Source organism: Peromyscus leucopus, chromosome 8b, assembly GCF_004664715.2.
Source record: "Peromyscus leucopus breed LL Stock chromosome 8b, UCI_PerLeu_2.1, whole genome shotgun sequence".
Classification (NCBI taxonomy): domain Eukaryota; kingdom Metazoa; phylum Chordata; class Mammalia; order Rodentia; family Cricetidae; genus Peromyscus; species Peromyscus leucopus.
Window position 1 is genome coordinate 88,085,232 of NC_051086.1, and position 12,711 is coordinate 88,097,942.

The 12,711-nt window shown below is 36.9% G+C and overlaps 1 protein-coding gene across 9 annotated transcripts in view; it reads left to right on the top strand.

Moving 5' to 3' along the window:
• The window catches only part of Kansl1 (KAT8 regulatory NSL complex subunit 1), a 144,453-nt gene that overhangs the window by 83,570 nt on the left and 48,172 nt on the right, over positions 1 to 12,711 (top strand). For all 9 annotated transcript variants that reach the window (XM_028882678.2, XM_028882682.2, XM_028882681.2 and 6 more), the window contains one exon: positions 9,908 to 10,049. In XM_028882678.2, coding sequence (XP_028738511.1) covers positions 9,908 to 10,049 — 142 coding nt within the window. The remainder of the gene's footprint in view (positions 1 to 9,907; positions 10,050 to 12,711) is intronic.

The following is a 12,711-nucleotide window of genomic DNA, read 5'->3' on the forward strand; positions in this document are numbered from 1 at the left end:
CCTTTGGTAGTTGACTTAGTCACACACACATGGGACATTTTTATTGTTCCTTCTCTCCTTTAGAAATAAGAAGTTCTGATTATTTGTCACTGTTGTGGTACTTGAGCACATGTCTTTAATGCCAGTACTCCGGAGGCAGAGGCAGGCGGATCTCTGAATTCGAGGCCAGCCTAGTCTACAAAGCAAGTTCTAGGACAGCCAGGGCAGTTACACACACACACATCAATAGGAATATTAAGACTGGTGATAGACATTTGTTGAAATTAAAGTAATAAAACCCTTAGGCTGTTTTGCAGCATTTTTACAGCCCTTATTGTCTACATTAGCAGTTCTCTACCTGTGGGTTGCAACCCTTTAGGGGTCACATATCAGAAATTTACATTACAATTCATAATAGTAACAAAATTACAGTTATGAAGTAGCAATGAAATAATTTTATAGTTTGGGGGTTTACCACAACATGAACTATATTAAAAAGGTCTCAGCATTAGGAATATTGAGAACCACTGGTCTATGTGAAGTGTAGAAGGAGTAATTCAACCTTGGAAATGGGTACATAAATCCTGAGAACATGTAGAATTATTAAAGTGGGCAAGAAATATTTCTGTATTTAGTTTAGAGGAGTGGTTTTCCACTTAATAATGGGAATTTGACTTGATTACTTAATCTATCCGCTTTTCTATCCTTACTCTCATCCTCCATTAATTAAATTGTTGGTATTGTTAAGGAGTCCAGTAGTTGACCCTGTCTGGGTAAAATGAGTCATTAATTTAAAAAATGGATCATCATTTAGGAAACTAATAGAAATTATTCGACTTGCCTCAGAGCTCCTGAATGAAAAACTTGGGTTGGAGACCAACAGCTAGCATTTAGCAAACTTGGCAGGCTTAAAGTTAAACTTCATACAGGGTTTCTTATTTATATTTCTTCAGTGGATAAGACAAAAATAAATGAGTCAATCTTTCAGAACAGGAATGGTTTTCAAACTGCAGATCATGTTCAGATCTGAAGGAATCAGCTGCTGTTTTATCATAGTCATTAGGAACTTTGCTGATAAAATAGTTGTCTTGTCTTTGTAATAACTTCTGCTTGGGAGTGCAGGCTCATTTATACCTGCAATCAAAGTACTTGGCAAACTGAGGCAAGAGAATTGCCACAAGTTTGAGTACAGTTTGGGCTACACAGTTTAAGTACCTACCTTCACCTTATCCCATCCCCAAAAAGCTAAAATACTTGCAGTCATTTGAGAAAAAAATTAACATTTGTGGAGGTCAGAAAACACTTAGGTACAAGCAAATAACAGGAGCTATGTAAATGGGAATCTTAACTTTGAGATCTTTTCTGTAGAAGTTTAAAAATGTGAATGTAGGCTTGGAAAAGATAGTTCTGCAGTTAAGAGCACTGGCTGCTTTTACAAAAAGGGATTTGACGTCCTCTTCTGGCTTCTCTGGGCACCAGGTACACATGTGGGTATATATACATTCATGTAGGCAAGAACAAGTTACCTTCTGTCTCAGATCATCCTTGGTTAGATTTTTGATGTGGGAACATTTTTGGTCATGGAACAAAACTTTGTGAAGATTTCTTTTCATAAATGTTATGTTCTTCAGAAGAAATTGCTGTTTATAGCAGCATTTCTCTGAAACTTAGCAGATGGCAATTTTTTTTAACTTTTTCAATTTAACAAACAAAAATGGTGTTCGCTTGCATATGTGCACAGAGGCCAAAATGAGCAGAATACTTACATTGCTTCACAAAGTTTAAACTAAACATGCATGATATGTCTATGTGTGGTCCAATCCTGCTGAGGTGTACAGTGTCTATTTGAGTATAAAGTCCCCACCGCCCCAGCTCTAGACCCCTTGACCATAGCATGCATTTCTCTTAAAAGATAGTTCCCTCCACCCTATTCCCCATGCAGGTTCCAGTTTATACTAAACATCTGTCTACTCTAGAAATCTAAACTTAACAAAACATGGTTCTTATATTCTTATCACCAAAAATCACTGCTCCTAAATAATAGTTGTTTAAATATTTGCTAATAGAAGTAGGGGATGAGTGAGAGAATTGAAAAATGTGTTAACTTCTTGGCTGAATAATCTACCAACATACACACATCTCATTTTAACATCAGAGGAAATCTGGTAAAAAAAAAAAAAAAAATTAAATGTTGAAAGGTGTGTCAGCAGTATAAAAGCACCTATGAAACAGGTTTCCTATTGCTACAAACATCTCTAGAAAGCTGTAACCTAGTAAAAAGGAAAATGAGAATAAGCTAATGGAAAATTTGAAAAGAGCTTTCTTTTCTCTGTCTTGGATTTATTTTAAACTTGATTATTTTACACCAGACAATTTGATTGTTTTCTCTTGACCCATGTGTTCTTCCTCAGCCTGTAAATTTAAGGGGAGTGGTTAATGTTATTGAAGCTAGGTTTTACCATCTAAGATGGAACTTGTAAATGATTATAAAGCCCAAGGCTTAAGAAAGTCAGACTTGATACCTGGCAATGGTGGCTCACGCCTTTAATCCCAGCACTCAGGAGGCAGAGGTAGGCAGATCTCGATGAGTTGTTCAAGGTCAACCTGTTCTACAGAGTGAGTTCCAGGACAGCCAGAGCTGTAACACGGAGAAACCCTGTCTTGAAAGCAACAACAACAAAAGGTTAGACTTGTAGATAACTTTAAAACATCTATTTCAGAGCTGAAAAGATGACCTAAGAGCACTGGCTGCTCTTCCAGAGGACCTGGGTTTATTTCCCAGCACCCACATGGTGACTCACAACTGTCTGTAGTTCCAGTTCCAGGCACCCTCACACAGACATGCATACTGGCAAAACACCAACACACATAAAATATAAATAAATCTTTCAAAAAGAAATTTATTTCATGATTTTTGTCTCTTAGAAATTTCTTTCATCTTACTCTTTCACCTTTTTCTCTTTTGTACCTTTGATGATAAAGAATTGAAACCCAGATTATAGTTATTACATGTTCTTATTTAATATACATACTGCATTGATAGTAGGATTTCACTATTTTATGAATAACATCACTATGAGGCAGATAGATATTGCTGTTATTTCCAAAGGTCAGTTTACAGTTCTAGGATTATAAAAAGTGGAAACATTGCTTGAACACTATTCTAATTCTGCTCTTTATTTCACAACGTTTTCGAATTTATCTTTGCTTCCCCTGGAGTTAGTAGCTTTGAGGTTTCTTCTTCCTATCTTGTAGTCACTCTTTTACTGGGATGCTGGCAACCATGTTGTTCTCTGTATGCTCTGGGACAGCCACAGTTTTACTTACTTTTTCCTTTTGGTTTTATGAATCTAAACAGGAAGATTTCAGACTTTCTTTCTTGCACTCTTGGAAGTAGCACGTAACCCTTTGAAATAACTTACCTGCCAATTATTGGTTGAGCATAGCTCTGTTATTTGTAATTTGTTATAAAGTCATTTTACTTAGGATTTCTTTTTTTAAGACTCTGAAGTATGTTTATTTTTTCATTTTTATTTATTTATTTCTATCATCAGCTTGATACAGTACAAATTCTTACCCTAATAGTGAAATGTTTCACTGAGGCTTGCCAGTGATTGAGTAAAACCAAAACTTATAAGCCACAGTCATCCTAGGGTCCCCCCTGCTATATAGCCTTCCTGGTTCTGTGGGTCGCAGTCTGATTGTTCTTTGCTTTATATTTAGTATCCACTTATGAGTGAGTACATACCATGTTTGTCCTTCTGGGTTTGCGTTACCTCACTCAGGATATTTTCTAGTTCCATCCATTTACCTGCAAATTTCATGCTTTCATTGTTTTTCTCTGCTGAGTAGTACTCCATTGTGTATATGTACCATATTTTCTTAATCCATTCTTCAGTTGATGGGCATCTAGGTTGTTTCCAGGTTCTGGCTATTACAAATAGTGCTGCTATGAACATAGTTGAGCATGTATCTTTGTGGTATGATTGCGCATTCCTTGGGTATATGCCCAAGAGTGGTATGGCTGGGTCTTGAGGTAGATCGATTCCCAATTTTCTGAGAACCCGCCATACTGATTTCCACAGTGGTTGTACAAGTTTGCACTCCCACCAACAGTGGAGGAGTGTTCCCTTTGCTCCACATCCTCTCCAACATTGGCTGTCATTGGTGTTTTTGATCATAGCTATTCTGACAGTTGTAAGGTGGTATTGTTTTGGTTTGCATTTTTCTGATGACTAAGGACATTGAGCATTTCTTTAAATGTCTTTCAGCCATTTGAGATTCTTCTTTGGAGAATTCTGTTTAGCTCTTTAGCCCATTTTTTAAATTGGATTGTTCAGTATTTTGATGTCTGTTTTCTTGAGTTCTTTATATACTTTGGAGATCAGTCCTCTGTCAGATGTGGGGTTGGTGAAGATCTTCTCCCATTCTGTAGGCTGTCTTTTTGTCTTATTGACAGTGTCTTTTGCCCTACAAAAGCTTCTCAGTTTCAAGAGGTCCCATTTATTAATTGTTGTTCTGTGTCTGTGTTGTTTATTATGTATACAGTGTTTTGCCTGCGTGTATGCCTGCGTGCCAGAAGAGGGCATTGGATCTCATATAAATGTTTGTAAGCTGCTATTTGCAGACTTCTGGAAGAAACAGCCAGTGCTCTTAACCTCTAAGCCATCTTTCCAGCCCTTACTTTGGGTTTCCTAATAGGCCCTTTCTTTGGATTATAAGGGAAGAACTGAAGACAGGATTGTAGATGGGATATTTAAAAAAAAACAAAACAAACAAACAATGAACACCAGAAATACCGCCCTAGAGTCCCTCTGGCATAGTTATTGTTGCCTTTTTTTTTTTTTCTTTTTTCTTTTTTTTTTCTTTTTGGTTTTTCGAGACATGGTTTCTCTGTTTAGCTTTGCGCCTTTCCTGGAACTCGCTTTGGAGACCAGGCTGGCCTTGAACTCACAGAGATCCGCCTGGCTCTGCCTCCCAAGTGCTGGGATTAAAGGCGTGCGCCACCACTGCCTGGCAAGATGTATATATATATTTTTTATTCTAGCTCAAGGAAGAGAAGTAAAATCCACCAACCCTCTTCTTTCATTATTTTTATTTAAGTGTATGAGTATTTTTCCTGCTTGTATCTCTGTATACCACATGTGAGCCTGCTGCTTGAAGAGGCAGTGAGCATGAACCCTCCATATGGGAATTGAATCCATGTCCTTTGCAACAGCAAGTACTCTTAACCACTGAGCCAACTCTCCAGCTCTCATCCAGCCTTGTTCTGTCTTGAGTAAAATTAGATGGCTTGGCAGCACTGGAGTCAGATGTTTGTGATATAGTTCCGAATCTAGGTTTTGTTGTTACTTTAAGATAGATCAGTAACTTGCTGTAGTTTATCTTGGATAAAAATGTTTGTTAGTTTCCATTGCTCTGTTGGTTTGGGCAGTACTGGCAATCATTGAAGATGGGGTGTATGAAAGTGCAGTTTTGATAGCAATAATCATATTTGGATTTGTGGCCTAATGAATTGAGTGGAAGGGGTAATACAGGAATTTCTCACTTGTCAGTATTAGCAGAAATCAAATCACTTAGCACTTTCTGTTTTAAAATGGTCTTGCTGCTAGGTTTAATGGTACTGAACTTTAACCCCAGTGGCAAAAGAAGGTGGATTCTTTTTTGAGTTAGAGGCCAGCCTGATCTATATAGCATGTTTCAGGACAGCCAAGGCTACACACTGTCTCAGGGGAGAAAAAAATGTGTTGGAGGATGTCTTGCTGTTTTATTAGGCAGCCTAGGCTATCTTCAAATTCATGAACCTCCTAATTTAGCACTTTTTATTTTAATTTGAGTAATTTTTCTGTGGATGGTATCACTGATGCCTTTCAGAATCCACTATATAATTTTTACAAAAAACTCTGGTCCTCACATTAAGAGAGATTAATCTGCTTAGTGTTCCTTCTAACAGTATTTTCACTGACTGTACCGTTCAAGATGATTTTAACGAACCAAAGGAACCTCAGAATAAAAACTTAAAGATGAAAACTAATCCTTTTTATTTGGACACATTAGCCAAACATTAAGCTGAGTCTTATATTTACAAAGAGAAATTTAGTACTTTTCAGCATATGGTTTTAGAATGATTATAGAGCTTTTTTTTATGACTTTTTCCCCAAAGATTATATGTTGGTTTTGGTAGAATTAGAGGTGTATAACTCTACTAAATCTGGGAGGACTATTAAAACAGAAGTCCAGGTCACTATGAAGAAACCTAGTAATACTGTTTATAAACTAGAACTAGCTTTAGTTTGCTATATTGAAATGTGTTATTCTTTCAGTATCTTTTCAAACAGATTTTTTTGGCTATTTATTTATTTTTATTTAATTTTTTTTTCATTTTACATACCAACCCCTGTTCCCCCTCAAACAGACTTTTAAAGTGTTGCTTCCCCCCCCCCCCCAAACTCACTTGATTATATATTGCTGCTGCTGCTGTTAAAATGCCTAAACTCAGAGATAACAGTTTAAGTGATTGGTGTTCTGGAACAGTTTCCTGAGAAGACTTAGAGGTTCATGAGCTGAGTTCAGGATCATTGTCAGAGACTGCCTGAATTCTTAGTCCACCAACTGTGACTAGCTGTGACCCTGAATCTGTCACATGTCATCTCCAATATACAATATACATATTTTTATTGACCTGTAATAGTAACAGTCTTTTTGTGTGTGTGTTTCCCCCCCCCCATGTTTTCCCTTTCTGTATTGTTGAAATTAGGCATTGGTTTATACTGTAATTGCTAAGCAGTAGTACATTGAGTTTCTTTAATACTTGTGTGTACCTGCAATAGCATTTACACTTAATTCTTGCTTTGATGTGAATTTTTCCCTTAGCATTGTCTTGAGAATTAGTCATGTTGATACACAGAGATCTGGTTTTATTTGTATTATTATAGGAAAATCTTTCAAGGAATAAACCAATTTATTTACCTTCATTAGCAGAAGTAGATTATGTTATGCATTTGCTTCTTGTACACACGTAAAAATATATTCTCAGAAGCATAATTTCTCTGTGATTGGGCATGCATTTTTTTTTAACTTAGCCAAATTCTTTGAAGACTGGTTGTACCAGTTTTAACATTTACCCGCAATATAAAATAGGTTTTGTTTTTCTTAACAACTCCTGCTTTCTATGGGACTTTTTCCAGTCTGTTTTGAAAGACTTTATATGTTTGTAGATTTAAATTTTCCTTAGTGAATTAATATTTCTTTAAAAGTTGTCTTAAACTATATCTTGGGCTCCTGTTATGTCTTATCTTTAGTTCTTTTAAGAATATTATTCTTGTGTTTTAGAGACAGGATTTCACTCTGCAGCCTAGGCTGCCCTCAGTCTTGTAGTAATCCCTCCTGTCTCTCAGCTTCATGAGGATGGAGATTACAGGTGTGTGCTGCTGTGTCCAGCATGATACTGACTCTTTAGTATGCTTGATTTAGACATTCTGTATTAACAAGTATTTGTCCTTTAACTTTGTTCACTAAATTTTTGTTGTATGCTGAAATTTTGATTGTTTCCATGTCTTATTTGAAAATTCTTCCCCGCTCTAAGTCTCAAATATTCATTTTTATTTTAAAATGGCTAAGCCAGAGTCATAGCAGCAAATCACAACAAAAAGTGATTTTAATTTTGTCCATGTAAAGAGATGACATTTCATGTATCCAGTTATAAATTTTGAGTCTGCATTGTGTTCTTTTGGTCTTCTGTTCATCTTATCCTGCCATAATTATTACTACTTTATAATAAATCTGTGAAGCCTGGTCATTCTAATTTCTATCATACTTTTCTTTTCTGAATTTCTGTTCTCTGCTTCCAATTAGAACTATTTTAGAGGCCTTAGAGAGGTGGCACTGTGATTAAGAACACTGACTACTCTTAAGAGGACTTAGGTTTGATTCCCAGCTCTCAAATAGTGGCTCACAACTCTTAACTCCAGCTCCAAGGGATCCGACTCCCTCTGTTGGCCTTCATGAGTACCAGGCATGCACACTATGAGTAAACATACATGCAGAAAAAAGTCACCCATACACATAAAATAAAAAATTTTAAATCAAATGCCACACCCTCCCAAAATACAGCAAACACCTATAACTTTGCACTGAGGAGATGGAGGCTGGATGATGAGGAATTCAAGGTTATCCTTAGATGTATAGCAAGTTTAAGACCAACTTGAGATACATGAGACTACCTCTAAACAACAGCAGCAGCAGCAGCAATAACAAAAACCCAAGTAAATCACTTTTTTTTTCTTCTTATTTTTTACTTTATTGGTTTTATATATATATATACACACACATATATATGTATATATGTATATATATTATTTTACAATACTATTCAGTTCTACATATCAGCCATGGGTTCCCCTATTCTCCCCCCTCCCACCCCCTCCCCTTACCCCCAGCCTACCCCCCCATTCCCACCTCCTCCAGGACAAGTCCTCCCCCGAGGACTGCAATCAACCTGGTAGACTCAGTCCAGGAAGGTCCAGTCCCTTTCTCCCAGATTGAGCCAAGTGTCCCTGCATAAGCTCCAGGTTTCAAACAGCCTACTCATGCAATGAGCACAGGACTTGGTCCCACTGCCTAGTTGCTTCCCAAACTGATCAAGCCAATCAACTGTCTCACCTATTCAGAGGGCCTGATCCAACTGGGGGCCCCTCAGCCTTTGGTTCATAGTTCATATGTTTCCATTCATTTGGCTATTTTTTTTTTCAATAATTGAGTAAAACTGAAATTTATTATAAGCCACAGTCGTCCTAGGGACCTCCATGCTATATATATATAGCCTCTATGGTTCTATGGGTTGTGGTCTGAATGTTCTTTATTTTATATCTAAAATCCACCTGTGGGTGAGTATATAACATGACTGTCTTTCTGGGTTTGGGTTACCTCACTCAGGATGATTTTTTCTAGTTCCATCCATTTGCCTGCAAATTTCATGCTTTCATTGTTTTTCTCTGCTGAGTAGTACTCCATTATGTATATGTACCACATTTTTTTCATCCATTCTTCCGTTGATGGGCATCTAGGTTGTTTCCAGGTTCTGGCTATTATAAATAGTGCTGCTATGAACATAGCTGAGCATGTATCTTTATGGTATGAATCAGCATTCCTTGGGTATATGCCCAAGAGTGGGATGGCTGGGTCTTGAGGTAGTTCGATTCCTAATTTTCTGAGAAACCACCATACTGGTAAATCACTTTTTAAATTTAATTGAGATAAAAAAAAAAATTCTTGACTGTATATGAGAATCACAGTACTAAAGAGTATATTCTATAATGTATGTAGCATATTTATGGCTTTCTGATTTTATATATATGTAAAATTTCTTTAGTATTAGCTTTCGTTAGTGTTACTTGCTAGGTAAGTGAAGCTTTCTTCTCTGCTGTGAAGTTTTTTATCTTGATCTTTACTCAGAAACTTTGAATTTCTGTATTTGTAATAATTCTTAATGCTTCTTGGATTTTAAAAAAAAAAAAAAAAAAAAAAAAAAGCCGGGTGGTGATGGTGCACCTCTTTAATCTCAGCACTCGGGTGGCTAGCCAGAGCTAAATAGTGAAACCCTGCTTCAGAATAAACAAGGATGGATGGATGGATAAAATATTAACAAAATGTCTTTTATTTCGTGAGAATCTAAAGCAATTCCAGAAAAACATTATCTACACTATTGGAGTACAATAAGCATCTCTACTTAGTTGCACCTCTACTTAAGTTAACTTTGGAAGGAAATTTAATGAAGGGCTTTACCCCAAGACTACTGTGGATTGTGTGTTTTTTCTGTGTCTGTCTTTACAACATAGTCTGCATAAGAACCTGCCCACTCTGTTCCTCTCCCTATTTGGTATAGATGTTGGTGCTGCTCTTGGGTTTCACTCCGTTTATTCTCTTGTAGGAAACGCAGATCTGAATGGAGATGGGCTGCAGACCGAGCAGCTATTGTCAGCCGCTGGAACTGGCTTCAGGCCCATGTTTCCGACTTGGAATATCGAATTCGTCAGCAAACTGATATTTATAAACAGATACGTGCTAATAAGGTAAGGGATGCATTTCTGGTGTTTTCTGACCCGTTTAAAAGCTACCATTATCCTTTTTCTCCCACTCCTTCTCATTCTTTCAACAACGCTTTAACTATGTCAAAATAAATGGTTTCACTTACTCGGTATAATAGTTTAAGAGTCTGATGGTACTAGTGTAGCTCAGAAAATAGTAGAATGTAATGTTCAGTTGACATATGATTAGGAAAAATGGGATCTGGGCCAATATGAGAAAAATAAAAACCATATGATACAACTACAGACTCTCTTGTTTATTTAATTTTGAGGAAGACATGAGAGCTGCTTCTTCATTTTGCTTATTTGATTAGACTTATTCTCTTATTGCTAAGCTTCTCTTGATGAAAAAAAAAATTTTGTTTTTTTCATCAAGTAAGAGAAGCTTAGCAATAAGAGAATAAGTCTGCCTGGCTCTGCCTCCCGAATGCTGGGATTAAAGGTGTGCACCACCACTGCCCATTGATGAAAAAAATTTTAATTAAAGTATTTTCCAAATTTCAAAAACTTAGACATAACATAGGTAGAAATCTTATTTTCTTGTCTTCTGTTTGCAGATGACTGATAAATTACCTTGATAGTGACATTAAACACTGACTTGAAAAGTCATTTTAGGGAAAAAAAAAAAAAAGTCTTCTGTTCATTTTGAATTTGACTTGAGGGAAATTATACAAGGAAGCAAACCCTTCAACAAATAGTGGGTGCTTACTCTGTACCCACAGTGGCCTCTAGTAGGATTTACCAGTGAACAAAAATCCTACTTTCATGGTGCTTACATTCTTGCAAAGCAACTTTTATAAAATAGTTTGTGGTTTGGGGCTCTAGAGACCAAGCTCAGGTTATCAGGCTTGGTGGCAAGCACTGTAACCTGCTAGGTCAGCTCATCAGTCCCCTGCAAACACTTTAAAGTGGATTAAGGTGCTTGCTGCCAAACCTGATGACCTGAGTTGGATCTCCAGGACCTCCATGGTAGAAGGAGAGAACTTAATCACTTGAGTTGGCCCCTAATGTCCTTATACAAGGCATATTTGTGTGCATGCTTACACATACACATGTAAATAAATGAAGTAAAAAAGAATACATTTTAATCTTAGAATATCTAAATGTATGGCTTAAGGTTGCTGATTCTCTGGAGTAATTCTTTTAGGAAACTTTTGTAAATCATATAGAAAAATCAAAGAAAAACAGGTTTAGATTTGTGTTGATAACCCTTTTTACCCCCAAGTCAAAGCTAATCCAGCATAAAATTTTGGAAGTGTTTGTATACTTTTTAGCTACTTTTTTCGCCTAGGCACATAAAAATTTCTTACTGTGAACCTTGAATATTTCCCCATCATTTAAAAAAATGTTTTTGACTTTAACTATGACCTTTCTTTGTTGACTGTTATGTGCTTGTTCAGATTCCCTGTGCTGTCCCTGTATATACCTTCTGGGGGGGCGGGGCGCACCAGTCTGGGGACAGATGCCACCATCTGGTGACATGACATGGATGATACTGATATACTGATGCTGGTGACAGGGTATAAACAGATAAAGAACCTAGGTCCTTATTATGTCACTGCTGCTCACATACTTTAATACAGTTCTTGTTAGAGCATTAAAAAAAAAAATCCTCCTCTTTAAATGACGTTATGAGGAATGCTGTGATAAAACATTTTTACCTGATTCAAAAAAAGTAATTATTTTATCTGCTTTTGTTGTTTGTTTGTAAACAAGTAGCTTATGCTGGCCTTGAACTTCTGTACCTTATGCTTCTACAGACAAAGTGCTGGAATAGCATTTGCTTTTTAAAATGTATTTGTTTTGATATTTTATGGGTATGAGTGTTATGCTTGCCTGTGTATATGTGCACCTATATGTGCCTGATGCCTATGGAGGTCAGAAGAAGGTGCACATCTTTTGAAACTAGACTAGTGGATGTTTGTGAGCTACCATGTGGATGCTGGGAACCAAACCCAGTTCTCTACAAAAGCAGCAATACTCTAAATAATACTGCTAAGCCTTCTCTCCAGCCCCTGTTCTGAAGATTTAGTACTTTTCTATGCAGACACAAGAAAGTATCGCAAGTGGAATGGGTTTAGAAGAATAGAAATAAGTTATTTTCAAAGTTTAGAAGTTGGAAAGTCAGGATATTCACCAAGCCATGCTCTGTCTGGGGTTATAGGAAAGATTCATTTCTTGCCTTTTCCTAAATGATCGCTGCTGCCTGTCCTTGGGTTTTTTTGTTTAGTTTTGTTTTTTGGCTTGTAGGTGCATCACTCGTTGCCTGTCTTCACAATGCTAACTTTTTGCTGTATTTCTGTGTCCAAATTTTCCTCTTAAAAATAACACCACTCAGGGCGCTCACAAGATGACTCAGAGTAAAGGCACTTGCCACAGTGTCTTACTCCAGAATCATGTAAAGCTTGAAGGGGAGAGCCAAGTCCACAGATTTGTCCTTTCTCCTCCACAGATGGCATGTTAACATGCATATCATGTGCACGCACGCACGCACACGCGCGTGCACACACACTATAATAATACTAATACTAATAATAATAATAAAACAAATAACAATAAAACTAAAAATATATAAACAGTGTTATAATTACTATCCACACTAGAGAGTGTATCTTCCCTTGATGTCATCTGTAAAGATCCTACTTTG